The following is a 22,976-nucleotide window of genomic DNA, read 5'->3' on the forward strand; positions in this document are numbered from 1 at the left end:
CATCTGTTACGAAGCAGATAGATCAAATCGAGATAGGTTATTTCGAGCACATATCAATTTTTAAGGCAATAAATATTCACCAAAGTTATCTTGAATCGGAATGGAATTTATTGATACAAACAAGAAAATAATTCCGTTATCTCTAAGACAAAGAGTGAAACAATAGTAAAATACGGCGTGTTATCTACACGACTTTAGGTTATTGTGTTTATCGCTTAACTAGTATCAAGCACCCATCATCGAACTTTAAAAATACAATTTTCTTTCTGTTGTCGATCGTTAAGAAAATTTCGATTGCTAATGGAGTTCGAAAGAGACGACACACAACGAAAGTCAAAACAATATTTTTGTTTAACAAAAAGAACGTTTTTGTTTCATTTTGTTCCGAGCGTAAGAGTGTTTCCTTTTCAACGAATTCTCCCAATTACAATCAAATAAATACACAAATTAAACTTCTAATTATAAAAGGTTCAAACAGAACATAAAACATCTTTTGTGCATTAAATAAAAATATCAGACCAGTATACGTCATCATAACGTGACGAAGAGGGATAAAAACGAAAATCAAAAGGACAGAATTTTCTTAATCAAGAAACAGTCAGTGGGATGGTTACAAAGAGAGATCGCGATAAAAGATTCTTTTTGTCATCGGTTTGTTTCAAGCAGAGGGAGCTTAATAAAGGTGAACAAAGGATTCGAATTAATTACTCCTGGGATCACTCAGTGGTAAAGCGACAGTCTATTAAGGTGGATTGGAATTTGATTGTTTTTGTCGAACGTTTCATCTGAAAAACAGGACTGTTATTCTCTACGTTAGTTTTACCCCCCATACCTTGTCCGATCGGAAACTTCATTGTCTTTCTAATAACTGAGAACATCTGTTATGTTAGCCGCAGAAATCTAGCGGTACACCCGAAATGATGATGCCTCTTTCTTTCTTCGCTTGTGTTCTCATAATCTGTTAATAATGCTAAGAGAAACTAGCTGTTAATGCAGAGGAGAAGCATGTAAAGTCATATTTATTCTATTGTTAGCAAGGGCTCTTTAGACAAATATGACCAGCTTAAAGTAAATAGTGAGGTGCAGATCTATGTTACCCTTCATAGTTGTAATGTTCACCAGTGTGGTGAACTTTACCTCCCTAGATAGTCTTCCCAGGAAGAGTTGAGCTAGGTCACGCAACACACTCCTTCCCGAAAGAGCTCCCTACGTGACAAAACTAAAACAACAACCACTCCTGCAAATGTTCAGTATGTCAATTCTCTCCACAATTTCAAACACTGTCAGGAAGACAGGTAATGAGAATTAAGACTATTATCAACTAGAAGATACTGCCTCGATTAAAAAACAATTCTCAGGATTGGTCAACAAAGAAATGTGTTGTATGGTTGGGGGAATTAGCTTCTAGATCTTAGGCATGTAAAGATTATTTAAGGCTCTTACTCCCACGACACTTGCTGTGTAGTGACCTGCAAGCACGGGGGAAGACTTGAGGCAAGTCGGGGAGAGGTTTGCCGGGATCAGGAACTCATCACTATCAGAGCTAGATTTCTCGCCGGCTCGCGTTGTTTAAAGCATTATTCTTTCCCGCAGGCGAAGAAACACTCGTGCTGAAGCGCTAATACTAAAGGCTTGCTCGCTGACTAGATATGCTGGCGCGTCATGCCACGGGTGGAGCTGAGTTCTGCTTTGTGTTCCTGGTTGAGACAAAAAGTGTCTTTTTATCAAATGAGCTTAAATATCCGAAAAACTTCCATGTGACAAGATTAATTTTATTCAACACCACCAACGCGTTTCCTCTCAATGCGGAAAGTGTATTGAATTAACCAACGGGCAACATGCTGTGAAACGTGGGCTACTTGTATGTAACGCATTACCACAAGTGTGGGTGTCTAAATTAAAAAATATATATCACATATTCAATGTTAAGAATTAGTCTGCAAAGCGCACGAACTTCTGTATGTTCACTTGTCTCGATGTAAGAACCGCTTTGTTGAAGACCGTGAAGGCAAAAAGAGAAAAACAATTAACAATATCTCTCAACGGTACCAACATTCAGGGTCAGTTTTCAGTCAGTTCCCTTAAAGATAAAGTGAGGTCTGAAGAATGGGTTATTACAAATGCATTCTGAAACATTCTTTGATGACGTCTATCTTAAGTTTTTTTCCCTTGTTCGTTAATTAAAGGATAAGTTCTAAAGAAACTGTGTCGCTGCGTCGGGGGGAGTTGTACAAGATCATTTGGTTTTATTAAGAGTTTCGAAAGCTGGCGTTTCGAGCGTTAGCTTTTTGTCAACGTCACTGAGCTTTGGAAACTTCATACAATGGCCAATTTACATTACCATTTCAGTTGAGAAAGCCAATTTATCTTGTTCTTTCTTTACAACTTGTACTTACAGTATAGCAAAAGCTGCCAGTGAGGTAGATTGTAAATAGTTTTTAAAAGGGGACTGGTAAATTCATCATATATGACCACTTAATGAGTTCTTTTTATGCAGGCAAGTAGTATACTACTAGTTGCATTGTAAATCGATAGCCTTGAAAATACAAACTTGTTCAAAAAGAAAAACAATTTGCGAGTTTTAACACGTTTACAGGAAAAAAAAACAATTTATATTCGTCGAGTACTTGGGCTCGTTCCAAGTTGGCACGAATACGCCTCTTATTTGTCTCCCTCATGTGATGTAAGACTGAAGTGTTTACCTCCCACCAAACGCATTATTTGTTTGAACGGTACATCTCCACCTTAAAAAATATCTCTTAGGAAAGTTCATCTTTTCGCAATACTCGACAACACACAATCTCTGAGAACAAGGAAATTCTTACTTTTAATACCATTTATGCATAGTTATTGTCCTAACCCTGAGCAAATTCAAAGGATTCGTAAACAAAGTGGTTGAGCCTGAGGTTGTGATTTGTCACATGCGAGCCGTCGAGCAGAAAATTCTTGCGGTTGTATTAATAGAAAGCATACAAAATAACAAAGTCCAATTATTATGCAAAGGGTCGAATGCAACGGAAGTCGTTCCCTTAAAGCAGAAAAGCCATAAATCTTCTTCAACTTTTGACCGCAATATATCATGATTTTACCGTAGAGTAGCTTATGTATATTGTAACGAACGAACAAGATTACATTAAGGTATATTGCTCCGTCTGATAACAAATGATCTAATGGACTGTTAAATGCCTCAGATTTCTCGTCTGTTAAATAATCAACATTTAACTTTCAGGCGAGTTATGATTCAACTTACATTGGTTTGTCTTTCTGGTCAACAAATGAACGTACATGATTTATTGCGTGAGATACTTATCTAACAAATTAACCAAATTTAATTAAACCGCTTAGGAAATGAAAAATATTTCCCAAAACATTCGAAAAGTAATTTGTGGTCAAGTGGAGAGGCAAATTTCGATACGCTCTGGAAAATTAACAGAGTAACTCGAAGTTCCTAAATGGATTTAACGGCTATCAAGTCATAGAGGCAGACCTTGTGTTTACAATGTAAATTCACCTTGTTACACTTGAAAGAAAACCACAAATGAAAATTAACCCCAAGGAACGAACTACCCAAAGGAGCTACTGTTAAAAATTAGCGTCATTTACCGACCACTTTGAGTGGAATTGTGCACGTCGAAATCAATTTAAGCTTTCAAAACGACCTCTTTTTCGAACAGAATGTATGAATTTCAATCAACAGAATGCTCCGATGCTACAGGATTACAGAAAAACATGAAAACGCCATGAACATGAAATTACTCGTACACGTGAAGAATACAATTCCTCGTGCTCATTTAGTATACACTACAGAAAAAGGAATCGATAAATTAGTTCTTAAGAGATTGAAATACAGTATCGATCTTCGTTGAAAAGGACACGGAGAACGAACTGGCGATATTGAACGCAATGAAAAGACGCGAAAAAAAATTACTGCGTACTCGACCTTTTCCCGAGCAAGTATTCGAGGAACTTGTACTCATTATCACAATCAGTCGTGCAGAAATGAACCAAGAAATCAAAGACAGACAAAAACATAAGTAAACAGCAACGGAGTCCATTCTTTACCTGGTGTTAAGGTATCGCTCGCGTGGATATCTCCGGGTGTAACTACTCTTGAACACTTCATAGACGTAGCCACACGCTGAGCAATACAAGTGCTACACTTTGTCAAATCAACTGTGCCACAGTCAATAATCAAAAAGTAATTATTCTATCCGATAGACGCATGGATGGTTATAGATCACTTAATCGCTTGATCAATATTTTAATTCTCGTTAATGATCGTCCTACATTCAGTTCAAGGCTGTTTTAAAGAACTTAGCACAGAATACACTTGCACTAGGTTTTGCTCGTACTTTATATAGAGGCATCGTTATTCTTCAGTGCAAAGAGATAGCTGGTAACAAGAAATTTATTTTTGATCTCTCGGTGTTTGGCAGTTTAAGAGGTTTGGGCTTATGCCAAAAACACTTTCATGTTATCTAAAATTGATCTCGAGGGTCACTGACCATAAATCACAGAACTGGAAAGGTTACCATAAAATGAAGAAATGTTTGCTCACATAACTTCGTTTTTCAGCGCAGGCAACTTTGCGAATCACGATTCCCTTTGCTTTTGAGATGTCTTGTTCACCTCGGTTCATAACATTTTTTCGTAAAAAAGTCTTTCTGAACAGCAGAGCAGAAGGTTAAGAGAGCACAGCACTGGTAATGCACAGCCAACAGGGATACCAAGTCAAGAGAGACATCAACTCGACAGGGACGGTAACGCAAGGGTAGTGTTAAGGGCGGGAGGGGGGGAGGGGAAAGGGAAAAAATGAAAAAACAATCGATTTCTCCCTGGGAATACTCTTGTGACAACCCGGTGTGTTTTTGCCATGTTTGAATGCCTAAATGTATGGTGGATTTTTCGTCATCAAGCGGATGAACACGAAGGGAAAACATTTTGAGAGATGATTGTTTATGGGAACGTTTCAATAGAGAGTTGGTCTAGGTTTTTCGAGACAACGGGATTTTTCCAGGCGGCCAAAGGGAGGTTGGGGTTAGGGCTGGGGGGGAGGGGGGGGAAGAGACTCACTACATAAATAACAGGGAAGCTCCACGGAAAGTATTAGTAACACTCCGAGAGGAGACTAATCGGGGTGTGGCCGGAGCGTTTTTGACCATAATAGATACCACTTATGCTCGTCAATTCCCACCTACGCATCAACAGGATGACGGTGCTTGTTTCAATTTCTTCCCAAGAGCCCTAACAGGAACTAAACAGCAACAGCTACGCGAGGTTTGTGCTGATAAACAATGCAAGACAAAAACCGGTGATTTACCCCCCCACCCCCACCCCCTTCGAAGTGACACGTCGAACACCTTCCATTTATGTATGAGACTAGCTCCCATTTCCCCAAAGACCCCACAGGGCTCTACACTTAAAAGCTGCCACCGCAAAAAAAAAAGAAAAGAAAAGAAAACAGCTGACTTGACATTTTGGAAAAAAAAAAGAAGAATTACTTTTCAACCCTATTGCAAAGCCATATTTTGATTTCAGGAATACAGTGATATAAATCCTCGAGAACTACAATTTATTTCAAGAATAAAGCGGAGATAACGTGGAACATTTAAAAATCACGGGTAACCATTTTATCATTTTAGATTGTTATGACTTAAATTTAAAATGAAAACAGCAAACTCACTACTGTCATTCTAAGTATAATCTTTATTTTGACCACCAAACTTTTTAAGACGTCATTAGTCCAGCTACTACGCTCAAGAAATAATAGTGACTTTAAGACGCATCTCTAAAATTTAATCAAACAAAAATGCCAAAACCCTAAAAGAACTCGGTTCAAACGGTCACGTGACATCATCAAATTACTTACACAGCTCTATTAAAGTTCTCTCATCAGTATTCTTGCTTAAGCGTGGTAAACTGGTAAGAGAATAACACCTGGTGGAATCCAAAAATTTCTAAGCTTTTTATAATAAATAGCAATACAATATTGTTGTTAAAAAGATAAATGAATTCTTGAGATTTTAAGGGGTTTATTTGTCAGACTGTCAGAGTCACACCATCGGCCTTATTTTTGTTTGTAGATTTAACTTTAGAAGTTGAACGTAAAATTCGCTTGGAAAATAATACTTCCAATTTAGACAGCGTTCAAAAAAAAATTCACTCCAATTTAAAACATTAATAAACAAAAAGGATTTTTCAAAGTGATATTTTAAAAGTTGAAAAGTATCATTCAAAACGGATTGAAGAAAATCGCTCATTTCATGTAAATTTTATTGAAAATTAGCAATTTTCTTTCTTAGAAGTTTTTTTCAATTCTATTATAGCAACGCTATTACGAAGCGAGAGAATTTAGCGGAGGTTAATAGTCAAGAACATATGTCAGTTTATTCAATAGTTAGCTAAGAATTTCCCAACCGAGCAGTTTAACTATTAAAGAATTCCCTATTGAGTAATAGAGATGATGTAATGAATGAAACACTATTTTATTTAGTGTTGTTAGTTTTGCTGTTGCTGTATTCAGCGCACAAACCAGCTCAAGTCTCGCAGCAAGGGTTGATGGAGCAATAGGTTGTGCTCTGTTCCAGAACAGGTTTTCGGTTGTTGAAATAGAATAACGACCACACGAAACGGGGAACAGAAGTCCAACACTAAAAAGTAAATTGCTAACGTAAGACAAATACTCTTTAGTAGCCTCTCACGACAAAGCAAAACCACTTCGTCGATCTAAGATCTTGCAGCTCTTTCCAAACCGCAAATCATCGACACGATTGTAGGTGTATCTTTCGCAATACGAATCCCTAAACTCCGGTAATATTTTTCTCTGCACGTTGGAGGGCATTCGGACATAGGCCAATCAAAGCCAGAGAAAACATCACAAGGTGCTCATGGGAAATGAAAGGAAAACAAGCTAACTGCCTTGAGCGCGAGGAAACATGAGTGGCCACGTGAAGTCGTGATTGAAGAGAATGAAAGTACCACAGCTAGCCGCAAGCAGGCCAAAACAGTTGTCGATGAATAGTAAATCTTAGCTCGTATTTTCAGGTTTTTTTTTCTCTAGCAAAGTATCCCAACCATATACACGTAACAGCGGTTATTGTAAGAGCAACCCGTTTTGCGTTTACAAAGGGCAAAATAACATAACAAGGTTGGAATTGTCGCAACCCCTATTGACAAATTCGTGTGACTTTCTGAGCGAATGGCTGACAAATGAACCCCTCTAAACCAGATAAATAGTCAGTTAAATTGTAGAATCCAGCAGGCGTCGATAGAATGTCAGCATACAAATTACGTTTGAAAAAAATCTAAAACAATATTTTAAAAATATAACAAAATGAAACAAGTAAAAAAATTATGTAAATCAATAATCCTCGCAGTGAGCTACAATTTAAGCAATTGCAGAAAAGAATCTTCAAAATAATCCTAGCTTTGACAAGCTCTGAACCCATGCCCCTCCGATACTAATCGGGCGCTACTACCAACTGGGCCACGAAGAAACACGTTGGGTTGCGAAGCAAATGAAGGGGGGTTCTTCTTTCTCGTGGAGGAATTTGATCACAATTTTTTCACTGAGTCTCAATTGTTTTTCATAATATGTTAATCTTGACTATTGGCAGATTATTTTTCTTTTAATCTGACGCATTCAAATAAATCGTTCTTGAAAATTGTTATGTCAAGCCCTTTTGAGAAATGTCATCTGTTTCTGTATGAACAAGCAAAATTAGTTATTTGAAATTGTTGAATATTCGTTCCCTATGTCAGTGAGTCCTAAAAAACAGGATCCTTAAAAAAAATCGTTTTGATCCTTTGGACCAAGATTAAATTCATTCATACGCTTATTCAAGTTTTCAATAAATTATGCTGGCGTGTTACCAATCAAATGAAAATTACGGAGCAGTAATTTCATTTGGTGTTGTTTATTACGCTGAGCAAAGTGGTTCAAACTCTTAAGTAACTGAATGAAACTCTTGTGTGTGACCATTCAAATGAAAACTAACAAGCAGCTCTGGTACGCTTTGCTGTCAAGTGAGAGCGCTTTTTGATTGAGTGTCGCAACCAAAATCAAAGTAATCACCACGGCCAATCAGAAGAGAGGAAAATACGTTAAAGAGCCTATGAAAACTCAAAATAAAAACAATCAGACTGCCAAAAGCGCGGGAAAACGTGGGCGACCAATTCGTGGCTTAGTTTCGCATCTGATTGGTTGAGAGAGTGGCGCGAGTTTTCTGCACCAATCACAGAGCGACTTTGAGTAAAAACAAAGTAATCCGGGATTACCTTACTTACTCAATTGAAAAATGCTCTAAAACTTTCTATTTAACAAACTTCATCAGTACCACGAAGATGTTTTACCTTCTTTCGCATTACTTGCACCTGCTGCTGATGAAACCGCACCATCCGTACTGCTGTCATACCAGTTATCCAAAGCCAGTGGGTAAAGAACAGTGTCAGGATTCTCCACTGGATGTAGCGAATGTCTAATAATTGAGCGTAATCTCTCGTTGATTTTGATATCTACAAAATAAAATTCAGATTATTGTCACTTTTGTGAAAAGAGAAAAAGCGAAAAATGTGTTCACTTAAACACAATGAGAGACGTTGCTTGTGAATGGAAGAGGTTTTTCTCACCTGATACAAAGTTTCCCGTAGCAGAAAAGACAAATTCTACTTTACATCCGTCTGGAAATCTTCTATCTGTTGGTGGGAATAAAGACAGAGGCTCTTAAAAAGAACAAGGAATACACTGACTCCGTGGTCTGCGAGCAGAATCCTCGTTGTTGGTGCTTCGGCACGAGTGTTTCTCCAAAAATTGAGGCCTTACGTAACGCTACCCTTCGAGAGGTTTCAATGGGTGTAACACTGATAATGAGCGCCAGATCCCCGGCAAAAGCCCTCCCTCTGAAGTCTAAGGTTGCAAAATTTTGATTCAATTCCTACTTTCCGTCTTAGAGTTTATTTTTTCCTCAAGATAAATTCTCTACTTTGGTCGCCATTTGGGAGGGGGTCTACTGTGTCGAAGCGCTTGAGTATTCTTAGGACCAATTAAGAACATGAGGTACATACCTTTACAAGCATCATCTAATTCAGTCTTGTCCAACTCGAGGCCATAATCCCTAACGGCGCCAGTGTGAAACTGACATCTAAAAATGATATCACGACCGGACGAAAGAGTGTTCTTGTGATAACACTTGATCTGTGAAAACAAACAAGATGACTTACATTAAAAAAAAAAAAGTCAATTCAGGGTCAAAATGAATCCAGAATGGTTTATTTGGTTTTAATTTATTGTGGTCCGTGATTGGTCGAGATAATTCGCGCCATTCTTTCACCCAATCCAGTACAAAGCTTAAACCAATAGCGACGAGGTTACACGCGTTTTCCCGCGCTTAAGGCAGTTCGTTTGTTTTTACCTCCGAGTCCTTAGCGGGTCTTTGCAATATTTGTCCTTCGCTCTGATTGTTTGTTGGGATTCTTCGGTTTTTCTTTTAAAGGGGCTCCCAATCATGAGAGCATTGTACCCTTTAACTCCTGGGATCTAATTGTCAATTCACCCTTCTGGATGCGATACTTTTCCTTGTAAATAAGTTAAGAGAATTTGAAACTGCATCAAGATAGCTCCCTCTCGCTAATGATTACAAATATCAAATTACCAAGACATCTCCATGCAGTATAAGACCTCCTTCAATGGTGATACAAATTCTTTCCATATCTGGCGTCACGTGACTGAAAGCAAATTGAAAAAATTCACCTTATCACAAAACCGAACGAAGACAAATTGATCACATACAATAATTACACCAAATGGTTTCGAATATCTGATCACCTAATAAAGTAAATAAAACTTACTAAACTCCTGAGGTGTAAATGAGTTTTAGCCCGTCATATACTCGAAGAAATGGCTTACAGCCTAGAGGCAACCGTGAAATAAATAGAGTTACACATTGATAAACAATTAACCCTTTAAATCCCAGATCAAATTTGTAATTCTCCTTACTGTCAACCATACAATTCTTATAATGTTAGTTCAGAGAATTTAGTGTTGGATCAACTAATTATTCCCAAATTGATCTTTCTCTTTACTCTGTTTACTAGGAGTTATTGGGAATAAACAAAAATATCAGATAAATAACACTCTTATCTTACCATCTTTGGTATCAAAACTTGGTATTCCATGAACAATAATATGATGAAGAAATATGGGACTAACGAAAAAAAGACAAAATATTTAGCAAATAGTTATCTTTATAAGGTTTAGTATTTCATGAGACCAACACCATTAACCCTTAACCTGGGAGTGATATGCATCAAATTTCTCCCCTCCCTATCTCCCCTCACTATCTCCCCTCACTATCTCCCTTCCCTATCTCCCCTCACTATCTCCCCTCACTATCTCCCCTCACTATCTCCCCTCACTATCTCCCCTCACCATCTCCCCTCACCATCTCCCCTCACCATCTCCCCTCACCATCTCCCCTCACCATCTCCCCTCACCATCTCCCCTCACCATCTCCCCTCACCATCTCCCCTCACCATCTCCCCTCACCATCTCCCCTCACCATCTCCCCTCACCATCTCCCCTCACCATCTCCCCTCACCATCTCCCCTCACCATCTCCCCTCACCATCTCCCCTCACCATCTCCCCTCACTATCTCCCCTCACTATCTCCCCTCACTATCTCCCCTCACTATCTCCCCTCACTATCTCCCCTCACTATCTCACCTCACTATCTCCCCTCACTATCTCCCCTCACTATCTCCCCTCACTATCTCCCCTCACTATCTCCCCTCACTATCTCCCCTCACTATCTCCCCTCACTATCTCCCCTCACTATCTCACCTCACTATCTCCCCTCACTATCTCCCCTCACTATCTCCCCTCACTATCTCCCCTCACTATCTCCCCTCACTATCTCCCCTTACTATCACCCCTGAATCACACATTAAGGTCATGAAAATAAAGGAAAGGATCACCCACTAAATACGCTCTTGATCGTTCAACAAATTCTCTTTGTTAGTACCCTAGGAAATGTATAGAGAATATTCATACTAGCATTGGAGTTTTGGGGTGTAAATGTGTAAAACAACGACTGCAATTGAGTCCCTGAGTGCTGATGCCCACTGCGTTATCTCATTTGATTCAGAAATCGCATTGATAAAGACAGGCCCAGAGACTTATCGTAAAAAATTACCAAAAGTGCCCATCCCCTCCCCCCTTACATTTGTACGACACCCACACACGACATTCAATAAGCAAATAAAAAGAATTATAACCATTGTATTCCAGGGGGTGGATGGTGGGGGGAGGGCATAGTTTAAAATGTGGTACATCAAAAGACTTACTCCGTGTTCAGTTTGACTTTTCCATCCAAATAATCACTAAAGTAGTGCACGTATCTGAAAATGACAAAGGACACCACAGTCAACCCTTTAACTCCCAGATCAAATTTGTAATTCTCCTAACTGTCAACCATACAATTCTTCTAATGTTAGTTCTGAGAATTTAATATTGGATCAACTAATTATCCCCAAATTGATATTTTTCTTGATTCTCGTCACTCATATGGTTGATTTTGTATTGATATTGCCAGGAGAAATTATGTCTTGATCACTCTTGGAAGTTAAAGGGTTAACTCTTAAGAGTGACTGGCATCTAATATCTCCTTACAGTATCACCCTTGCATCAAATGTAAAGGTCATGAGAATAAAGGAAATGATCACTAATTCAAGATACAGCTGATTGCCAAACAAATTCTCCTTCTTAGTTTCATAGGAAATGCATAAGGAACACTGGGAGAATTTAAATACTAACGTTGGGGTGTAAAGTGTTAATTTATTCGTTAATGAATGACTAAACCCTGTTCATGTCTTCCACTTATTTAAATGAGTTCTTGATTCAGAAATGACTGCCAATTTCACTGCCAACAGCCCCTTCCAAGACTGTTCTAACTAAAAGATAAACGTTCACCTGAAGTGTGACTTTCAACATTTGAAACAATATAAAAACAAGCAAAAATGAGTCATTTTGATTTTTTAAGAACCAACCTTCTCTGTGATGGCTGTGTGACTCCTCCCAAACTGTCATCATAAAATCTTTTCATGGCAAACCAGTCTAGAGCAGCTTGAGGGCTAGCAAGAGAATATCACAATTAATAACCCTCGAATCTGATTCATAATTCTCCCTACTTGATCCAATACATTCCCTCTGAAACTTAGTTGAGAGAATTGGATATTATATCAGGACACATCTCTGACCTGATGTATTTGTGTATTGATTTGCTCCACATTCTAGCTGGATAATGCATGTACTGTGAGGAGTGGTAAAGCTACGAGACAGCACTCTGACACTTACTGAATTTATTCCTGTTTGCCCAAAGTTTAATCCTTCAGCAGTGTTTTGCCAAAAAGTCAACTGATTTGCCACTTGCCACTTACAAATTTTCACCAATTTATGTTGAATTTGAATGTTTTATCACAATTGTTACACAGAAACCAAAAAAATCAGTTTATTTTTATCAATATACCAAAAAATGGTCAAAAATTACATTATTGGTGCGCAATTTTGTCTCTTCGCCTGCTCAGAGGTGAAGAGTACTTGTCTTGATAATCACTCATAAACCAGTCAATAAGCCTGTGCAAAAAGCACTATACACATGTGTTGTATAAACTAATATAAGTCATATTATTATTGTTATCATTATCATTGTCACTATTGCCAGGGGTATCCTCTTCATCATTATTATTGTTATGCAACAATTATGTCTAAGATCTCTGGGATTGAAAAAAAAAGGGGAAATTGTTCATTTTGACATGATTTTGACATAATGTAGAAAATGTGATCACACTTCTTGAATGTTAGAGTTTTCATAGTTGTTTAAAACTTACCTTGAACATATCTTACTGAAGTGCATGTACGCAGCAATAACAACTCCAGTTCTTCCTTTCCCTCCCTGAAATAATAATTATCAAAAACATGTTTAACCCAAACAACTACTAGACTGAAGAATTAACTCCCTGCAAATTGTTGCGAATTATTATGGGAGCCTGCTGGAAGGAATGCAACACTGTGGGTTCTACCATTGTATTTTGCCACCTTACCATTACCAAGTGCAACAATTGGGAAAATAATTGCTTCATATATCAAGAACGCCTTTTCAAAATAATCAACAGATACTATTATTAATAATTTCTTTACTAACCTTGCAATGGACAACTACCACATGCAAGGGATCACTCTTGAGCCATGAATCAATTGATTTAATTATACTGCATATTAAGTAAAGAAAAAAACACAAAAATTGCTGAGTTTGTAATTTGGATTTTAGTTCACTATTTGATTCTCAAAACAAAACAAAAAAGAATCAGAAGTAACATACCTACACAATCTTTCAAGAGGTGGGGCTAAGTGATCGGGCCAACCAAAATCTAAAACCTAGACCACAAACAAAATGAAAGTCAAACTTAAAAGTACTTGCTGATTCCATTTACTTCTGTACAGAGCTGGTATGCAAAGTAACCCTTTAACTCCCAAGATCTGATTACTAATTCTCCACTCTAGCTTTCAAAGGCTAAACTTGACCTAACAACCAAAGGTTGATTAAATGCCATATTGCATCACAAAATTGAACTCATACAGGAACCTCACCTGATGATTCAATTTGGATATGTCATATCTTCTTTCAGATAAATTAAAAACCTGAAAATACAGCAAACTAATTAATAAAGATCAGACCAGAAAACGATATGTAAGGCCATCCATTAGCGATTGGTCATCACAAAATTCTCTGACGTAAGCTTAGATAATTCTAATTTTGAAAAATAACTCAATAATTTTGTTTTTATCCCACTATCAATCTCAGATAATAAAAAAATATTTCCAATATACAAAAAATAAATAGGGAAAGAAAGCATAAAAAGGAAAGGAAAAATGGAAGAAAGGAAGAGTCCAGCTTACCATGAATTTGTCTCCGTGATTTGTCTGTAACATTTTTGCAACCTCTCTGAGGTTATTTCTGTATGTTGTTTCCAAGCCAGAGGCTGGAAATGACATTGCTATAATTTCCATAAGAATAGAAAAACATATAATTTGTTTAACACAGCAGAAAATCTGTGGTAGTAAGAAAAACAATCATTGTGGCAGACTTATTATAAGAATCATTTCCAGGCTAACCGATTATTCTGTCTGTTATGTACGTCATGTCCAGATCAAAATGTTCATCCACATGCCGCACTCTGTTCCTGGAACATTGAAGTGATAATTAGTTAACAGCTAAGACAATGAATTGCAAAATCAAAGCAGCCACACCCAAAGGACCCTTGGATGAACATCCCAAATTTGCTGATTGACGTTATCGACCAAGCGAAAAGGAGTACAAATATGCATGCGAGGGCTGGTTTTGATTGAACAACAATTCCACAATGCCACTCCAGAGCAACAAGATTACTACGAACATACTGGAACTGGTCCTGAAAAACACAAACTTGCCATCTCACAGCCATGCAAGGGTCAAATATCTCTACACTATTTTTCTTGTGACTCACACTGCTTTTTACTTCAGTTAGTTACAAGGACTTTTAGAATAATTAGTTAATTCCTCAATTTTGTTTCTGAAATAAGAAAAGTGCAAGACAGTACTTGGAAACTCTGTGCCGCATGTGATAGCAGATGTTTGTCACAAGGCTTTTGGGTGGTGATGGTAGCCGCTGAGAAAAAAAAGCAAAAAAACAAAAGGGTTATTTAAAAAAATACCCATATCAATAAATATAATTTCAACTCATATTTTAAGATTTAAACTACTAGTAGATACATACCAAGCATGCTCAGGCTCTCAATAATTAATCAACAAATAAAATTCACACACCAAAATGTTTTCCAAAAAGCCTCAACATCTTTAAGGGAAAGCCTTCCACAAATGCAATGTTCTCCCTTTTTTTGAGCACAATAAAAAGGAGAATTTTTCAACCAGTAGAGCAATCCTTTTATCTGTTAAATGTTCCAGAATTCTGAGCCATTTTAGGTAGTACCAGTAATAGGAGGTGCTACAGTGGAAAATTTTACCATTTACCACTTGAAAGGAGAACATTGCAAATACTAAGTTCATCTGTAACTGGTTTGAAAGTAACATAAATCATAGTAGTCATGCTTACTCTCAAGAGACCTTTCTTGAATCAGCCTCCACAACCATATACAATTCAACCGAGTACTTATGCATCTTGCTTTATGCATGCATGTCTTTTGAGCCTGATCAGTGATTTGCAACTCAAGTTGAATGACCCCAAAATATAAGCTCTGACCTCCTACAGAGGCATAAAAATCCTCTCAGGGTAAAAATGAACTGTGAGCCAAGGGGGATTAGAAATTCATCAGTTACATCATCAGTAACACCACAAAATTTCAAGACATGGTTATAACTCAATAAGGATATCATATAATAGTCAACACATTAACCATCCCTCTGACAAAGGGTTAACGCTGGAAACGTCAGCCTTTTAACTCTTTAAAGTGGCCAATTTATGTTTTCAACTCAGTTGTAAACACTAAATTACCTGCTATACTCTCCCACTGACGTAGCACCACAGTTTCTTTAGAAACTTACCCCCTTTACTCTTTAATAAAATCTATCTCTAACTTAGTTGTATGATCAATATCTGGAAGCTAAATAAAGAAAGTGTGGTGCTGAGTCAATGAGGGATCCTAGAGGATAATTTAGTTGTTTATCAACTGAGTTGATTAAAAAAAAATTGGTCACAGTAGAGAGTATCTGGAGCTGAAATTTTGAGCACAAACTCTGGCTTGAAATTAAAAAGAAAGATTAATTATCTGATAGTGGTTTGAATTATTTGTTCACACATTTTACTTACCGATCTTTTCCCCACATCCACTTCATCAGGCAAGGTCTAACCAAAAATCACCGGAGCAAAAGATTCAGTAGAGATTTAATTGATTGAAATCCATTTCAATCAGGTAAAATTTCTTGCATAAAGAATTATCAGGTGGTAGATTTTACATAACAACCTGAGTACTCTCCTACATTTAATAAAAGCGCTCTTTTGCGAGTTAAAACTTGTCAAATACTTACCTGACTTTTTCCTAAGGTGATTACAAGTATGATAGACCCTATCATTAAACCCCCTAGGCAACTTCTCAATTCTCAGGGCTCCCAGACAGAGGGCCAGTTATTGGAGACCAGGGCTTATCACAGAAAAGGGAGAGAGAGAGGGGTGGGTTTACAGAAGGGGCCCTTTTCAAAAACTAAAGTAATGCAATTCATTCTCTTTTTTTAGTTGAAATATTTCAATATTCAAAACAGAAACCAACACAAGCCCAATTAAATAACAGCACTTCTACCACTTGGGAGTTTTTTTAGGGGGGGTCTTTTTTTAAGAGGGAAGAGGAGGGAAGAGGTTGCTAACAAGCTAAAGTTTTGTTAGAGAGCAGTGGGTGGGGGGGGGGGGCGGCGGGGTTTAGACAGAACATGAAAAAATAAAATGAGGACTTGATGATCTATAATCTACTATGAATTATTAATTATGGACAATTTTATCAAAAAAATCTCAGTATAGGATGTAATTTGACAGAACTTTAAATCATTCAAATCTGTTCTTCATTTTGTTTTTGTCTTAGATCACAAGAGAAGCATTAGCATCTCATTGAAATCAGGTGATACAGTGATGTGTAGTTATTTATATCTAAATACAGAAAATCCAGGCTGGTGTTTGCAGTTCTATTTTCTGTCATAACACAGGTTGCAATACAAGACTGATTCTTGTAGACTTGTTACAACTGTTTAACTCCCAGAAATGATAGACATACAACTTCTCGCTATGATATCCATACATTATCCAGCAAATTGGTATTGAGAATACTGAAACTGATCAGAAGGAAGTTTTCATCTTGATCTACCACCAAATTCTTCTAACTAATTTACAAGGTAGTGTGTAGCAGCTAAAGGGAAGAATTAAAAACAGATCTTGGTAGTTAAGAGGTTAAAAAGGTATATTGCCACTGCACCTCAATGGTGATAGCCTGTAGTTAACCCTTTCACTCCCAAGATCTCATTAGCAATTCTCCTTACTGTCTGTCATACAATTCCTATAATGTTAGTTTGGAGTATTTGGTATTGGATCACTAATAATCCCCAAACTGATATTTTTCATTAGTCCAATGACTTGTCTTCTTGATTTTGCATTGATAATGTAAGGGGAAATTCTGTCTTTGTCATTCATGGGAGTTAGAGGGTTAACTACAAGTTAGCCCCAAAATTTTAACAGGTTTTCAGAACCCTTTGCTGGTATTATACTCACAAAAGGTACAAGGTCTTACAAGACCTGACGTTTTGAACATAAGTTCAACATGTCATAATCATCACCTTATCATATTTCTCTATAAACTAGGCCTGGCAATGCATAGTCTGACACTTTCTCACCCCTTACACCCTAACATCAATATGCATATTCTCCACACTGTTCTCTATACATTTCTTAAGGCACTGACAAAGAGAGTTTGTTTTACAATCAAAAGCTTCTTGAGTTCATGATCATTTCTTTTATTCTCGTGACCCTAATGTTTGATTCAGGGGGGGATATTGTAAGGAGAAATTAGATGCTAGTCACTCTTAGAAGTTTACGTGTTAGGAAAGTCAGGTTACTCATTGGTCTGCAAGTTTGAGAGCTACTACCTTGATATACATGTAATATAAACTGAAGACTGACGAGTCTTATTTTCAAAGTGTATTTATGTGTATCTATCATTAAGATATTTTGTATAAATTACCTTGAATTTACACTGTGTTGATTTGACAGAACTTTGTCTTGAGCACTGCTCTTTGACCTTTGGTAAAATAGTCATTGCAAAAGCACAAGATAAATCAAATTAAGAACATATTGAATTAATAAAAAAATGAAAAAATTGTTAAAGAGCTTTAGGGAAGGTGCTCTTTACCAACTGTTCAAGGTCAAAATGAAAGAGTTTTTTCTTTTTCACACTGATGGAGAGAAGCTTAAGAACCCAGAAATAGACGAACCTTCTTCCCAACAACAAAATCAATCAGCAAATGAGTAAAGTCCAAGGTCCCAGCAGAGACTAAAAGTATTATTATACTAGTGATGGGTGAAATTTTCTCTTGAAACTATACCAGCCACAGCTGCTCTCCCGCATTCAGGGAATGGGCTTTTTAAAAACTGTCCCCAAGTTAGAAAGAAAAAGTATTTTTGCTTTGGCATCCTGACCAAGGGAAGCTGGTGAGCCCACACATCAAAGACCCCTCTTTCCAACATTCAACTTTATCCATCGATCAATAAAATCTGGTCGTATCTGGGCTAAAATGGTGATAAGTGAAGTGTGCTCTTGAAACCATACTCTTGAAACTGTACCTACTAAGTACACTCTTACAGTATCGACTACAAAATTATGACTTACCATCAATTAATAATTAATTAATTACAAATTACTAATTGATATCATTCATATGTAGAGAATAAGTACTTCAAAGCATCAGATGAAAGAATAATTACAGTGATTACAGCTTAAATTCTTACCATCTTTTCACACTTGTCATGGCAATGGAAATTACAACCTGCAAGTTCAGAATATATATTAAAATGTTTTTCTTTACTTTTCATTACGATGCAAATCAGATTGTTAATAAATGGGATGACCTTGACACTGTCTTCTTGTTAGTTATGTAAATGAGTTCACTAATAAAATGCTGTTAAGTGTTCAAAATCTAATTCACTCTCATTTCCAACAAATGTTTAAAATCTTGATATACATGTCATTAATTAAAACTAATGAAGTTTAACACAAGCAAATAAATTTTGATGTATAAAGTAAATGAAAACATACACTCCATCAGCTTGGCATGACCAGAGAAATATAAACACGTAATATTATGCCTGCACATGTACTCAAATATATTTTTAAAAAAATGCTACAAAGAGATAGAATGGAGCAAGACAATCTTTACACCTTCACATATTTTCCCTAAGCTATCAATCTCTTGACCACAAAAGCCACATTTCTCCAGTACAGCTAACAAGTCAGACTTGAAAACATGTTCACAGGAGTTATGATCTTTACTCTCCTGTAAAGAAAAGAAAGCATATTAAGCTTGTTAAACACAAAGAAATCTAATTATAATAAGTTGCTGAGTAGAACACATAAATGTTGACCTCTAGAATCATCTTACAACTATGTGAGGAAAAAATTACAACCCTAGACAAAATACAAGTCTTTTGTAATGACCTTGAGTCACCAAAATTCTCATTTGAATCATTTGCTAATAAAATTAGAACCTTTACCTTTGATCCAATTGTAACAGAACCTGCAAAATGATGCAGGATTTTTAGGGATCTTTTTCTCTTCAAAGCTAGCTTTGAGAACATACAAAAGAGATCTAAATGAGGAAGATGGAAGGATCAGGCTGGCTCCTCGTTCATGCATCATACTGTCAACATGGTGAAAGTTAATCCAGACATTTAATATCCTCTTGGAATGTAATTCCAGATGCCAGCCATTTGGAAATATCTATTAATGTCAATCAACTGTCTCATATTGGTAACTTAACCTTTTAACCTCTAAGAGTGACTAAGATCTAATTTCTCCTTTCCTCATCACCCCTAAATCAAACATTATGGTATCAAAAATAAAGGAAATGATCATTACTTGTATGAAAAAGTGATCTCAATAAAGATAATTATTATAAGCCCTTGATTGTTAGAGAGATTCTCCTTGTAAGCACTTTGGGAAATGTATAGAGAACATTAAGGAGAACTTGCACACTGATGTTTGGATATCAAGGGTTTAATCCTTCAAAAATGATTACCCCAAGCAAAAAGCGAAATGTAATCATAGATGTTTTTCTTTTTTCAATCTAGTCCTTTTTATGTTTATATTTTCATTTTTTATCTCATAGTCACAGTGGGTGCCAGAATTCTCCTGAGGTGAAAATTAAAAATCCAGACATCTAATTGTTAATTTTTGAAAATATCTCTTAGAGAGGATATAACTTGACAAATACCAAGGGTATGTGGTGATGATATATACATACAAGGTGCCTTAACCAATCCAAGTATTAGACAAATCAAGAGTGTATTTTGCTTAATAACAATCATCAAACCAAAACCAAAGAGAACACAGTGGAAAATCAGATAAATTAAATGAAAAACCACAAGGAGCCAATGACAACTCAAAGTTGAAGAGTTAACCCTTTAACTCTCATGAGTGACCAAGACAGAATTTCTCCTTACAATATCAATACAGTATCAAACAGACAAGTGACGAGAATAAAGAAAAATCTTAATTAGGGAATTATTAGTTGATCCAATACCAAATTCTCCAAACTAACATCACAAGACTATATGGCAGACAGTAGAGAGAGTTACTAATGAGATCTTGGGAGTTAAAGGGTTAACTGTCTCAACCCTTTAACTCCCAGAAATGACCACCCATAACATCTCCCTTTAGTATCCAATCATATAATATCCAGCAAACTGGTCACGAGAATACTCATTCCCAATAGGTACAAGATATTACACTGATTCAACACTAAATTCTTGTAACAAGTTTACAAGGAAATGTGTAACAGCTAGAAGGAAAAATTAACAATCTAATCTTGGGAGTGAAATGGTTAAACATGGAAAAAAAAAAAGTGAAAAGTCCCAGTTGCTGTTCAAACTTTTTGCATCTGACTGATTGAGAAAAGGGCACTCACTGTCTGAAACAATCAGAGTGTGTGGAAAAGCAAAGCAAAGGAGCTAAGGATTACTTTTGGCATTCAACTGCATAGATTCTTAAAGGTCTAAAAGGACTACATGAGATCCAGAACAGACAACCAAAAACTTTTGATTATAATGTTTCCTGTCATAGTTTCTTGCAAGGAGCAGTGTAAAACTTCTTTAAACTCAGCATCTTAGCAAATACTGTAATTCTGAGACTACCCTTGACTGAACAATTAAGTGATCTAAAAATTCAACACAAATAATGGGTCATTTGTTAGTTGTCAGTTGATATTAGTGGTGGATAGCTACGCCTTAATTGTTATCAGCCAATCAATGAAAGTCACAAGTAAGGTTTCCTCATACTGATTGCCATGGATTACACTTTTATCTCTATCTCAGGAATATATGGTCAGTAGTAGCAAATTACAGATTTGCTATCACTCTCAATACATCCAGTAGAGAACAAACCAAGTAACTGATGACATCAATAAAAGTCCATGAAAGTAAACAAAAATCTATCCTGTAAATTTTTTTTGCTGACAGTTCATCAATTAACAATCAAATGCTGAATCGTTTAGCTCATGATTTAAAGGTCACCAGATCCCATTACCAATAAACTAAGAAGCTGTAGCCATGCCAAGAAGATCACCTCTTAACAATTATATTCCATGTTCCCTAGCATCTGTGCACTTATAGATAACAGATGATGTCAAAATGTCGCAAGAACAAAAAAGTGGCACAGAGTGTATCACTAATGTTCTTACCACATTTTGACCTCCCCATGATCTATTACTGTACCAGCCCATGGCAACATGATATCTATTTCTATGTTTCTATGTTTGCCTGTCCTGCGATGGATCATTAAGGTAAGAACCAATCAAAATGTGTGCATGATTTAACTTATTATACAAAGGATCTTACATTTAAAGAGGCAAAGTAAAAATTATGATAACATGAAAAATTCAGCCTGATCTTTTCAGGCAATTGGTCATGTGTTCTCTATATTGATCAACTTTTCAATCTTTCACAATCCATTACTTTCCTTCAACTCTTTTACTTCCAGATGTGATTAACACCCAACTTCTCTCAACAATATCCATACATTTTCTGGCAAACAGGCAATAAGAATATTCAAACTTATCAGGTATAAGTTGTTCCCTTGACAATCTTGCAACTAATTTACAAGGCATTGTGTGGCAGTTAGAGGAAAGAATTAACAATTAGATCTTGGAAGTTAAAGTGTTAACTTCTTGGTTACTTCGAATGGCACTTGTCTCTCCAAGGAGAGATATTCACACCATTTAACAGCAATTTCTAAAAGTAAGTGGTAATATCACGATCAGATCTTTTGTGATATCAAGGAAGATGTTAGAAAAATCTAGAAACTATTTCTTTATACTGATACAAGTATCACTGAATGGACACAAAAAAAGAAAAACTAACCTTAAAAACTTGTTTCAAATAATAACAGATATAGCAAAAGTCTTTTAATTGAGAATCTGATTGATACATATGTTTGAGTGATTGTTTAATTATTTTTAAAACTAACATCAACACAGCAGAACACTTATGAAGAGAAAACACAAAGGTAGAGCAATATTGCCTCATGGCATAATCTCACAGTAAAATTCTGTCAAGAGGCTAATGTTGTTTGCTAAAACAATTTTAAAATAAAATTTTTCTGTTGCAGACCAGATTAGCAAAGTTAACTCTCACCATTTCCTTCCACATATCATGCAGTTTACACTTGGTTAATCATAGTTTTTCTTTTGGTTTTTACCATTCATTACCATAGCATAACTCTGTCAGAGCCAGTCATAATGTGAAATCACAAGCAAACAATCTGTTCTAACCAATTCATTTTAAATATTAGAGCAGTTCCTTGACAGGAAACCAAAGCCATATATGCACATACCTACATCGTAAGCAATTGCCATATTAATGAAAAGTACCCATTCAATAAATAAGCAATTCTTTTGATTCACTTGGACCACAAAATCTAGAAATTTCGACACCAAAATAAATATTTGACATTCATATGCTAATTTGGCGCTATTGACAGCTTGAAGTACATTGGGTTAAATTAATTTGCCTAAAAAGTGTAATAGATCAATACAGGTAACAAAATTAATTTCCCTAAAAAGATCCATTTCAAAAAACAGAAAAATCATGTCCTTTAAAATGATTACAAATCGATTATGAAGATTCATTTAAAACGGCGTAGAAATAGTTTAAGAGTCTGTGTACATTTCTTTCGGACT

At 36.4% G+C, this 22,976-nt stretch overlaps 1 protein-coding gene across 4 annotated transcripts in view; it reads right to left on the reverse strand.

The window, feature by feature from the left end:
• The window catches only part of LOC131789445 (tensin-3), a 43,869-nt gene that overhangs the window by 20,042 nt on the left and 851 nt on the right, over positions 1-22,976 (reverse strand). For 3 of the 4 annotated variants that reach the window (XM_059106552.2, XM_059106551.2, XM_059106550.2), the window contains exons 2-20: positions 18,965-19,079; positions 18,535-18,572; positions 17,771-17,827; positions 15,859-15,894; positions 14,633-14,700; positions 14,168-14,235; positions 13,952-14,049; positions 13,643-13,693; positions 13,374-13,429; positions 13,197-13,263; positions 12,883-12,947; positions 12,043-12,126; positions 11,341-11,394; positions 10,144-10,202; positions 9,847-9,907; positions 9,651-9,723; positions 9,064-9,193; positions 8,629-8,694; positions 8,353-8,514 (exon numbers count right to left, since the gene is read on the reverse strand). In XM_059106552.2, coding sequence (XP_058962535.2) covers positions 8,353-8,514; positions 8,629-8,694; positions 9,064-9,193; positions 9,651-9,723; positions 9,847-9,907; positions 10,144-10,202; positions 11,341-11,394; positions 12,043-12,126; positions 12,883-12,947; positions 13,197-13,263; positions 13,374-13,429; positions 13,643-13,693; positions 13,952-14,049; positions 14,168-14,235; positions 14,633-14,700; positions 15,859-15,894; positions 17,771-17,827; positions 18,535-18,572; positions 18,965-19,079 — 1,408 coding nt within the window. Of the gene's footprint in view, positions 1-8,352; positions 8,515-8,628; positions 8,695-9,063; positions 9,194-9,650; positions 9,724-9,846; positions 9,908-10,143; positions 10,203-11,340; positions 11,395-12,042; positions 12,127-12,882; positions 12,948-13,196; positions 13,264-13,373; positions 13,430-13,642; positions 13,694-13,951; positions 14,050-14,167; positions 14,236-14,632; positions 14,701-15,858; positions 15,895-17,770; positions 17,828-18,534; positions 18,573-18,964; positions 19,080-19,296; positions 19,442-22,976 lie in introns of those variants that run through there. The other variant, XM_059106554.2, reaches the window with a different exon arrangement.

This window comes from Pocillopora verrucosa, chromosome 13 (genome assembly GCF_036669915.1).
Source record: "Pocillopora verrucosa isolate sample1 chromosome 13, ASM3666991v2, whole genome shotgun sequence".
NCBI lineage: Eukaryota > Metazoa > Cnidaria > Anthozoa > Scleractinia > Pocilloporidae > Pocillopora > Pocillopora verrucosa.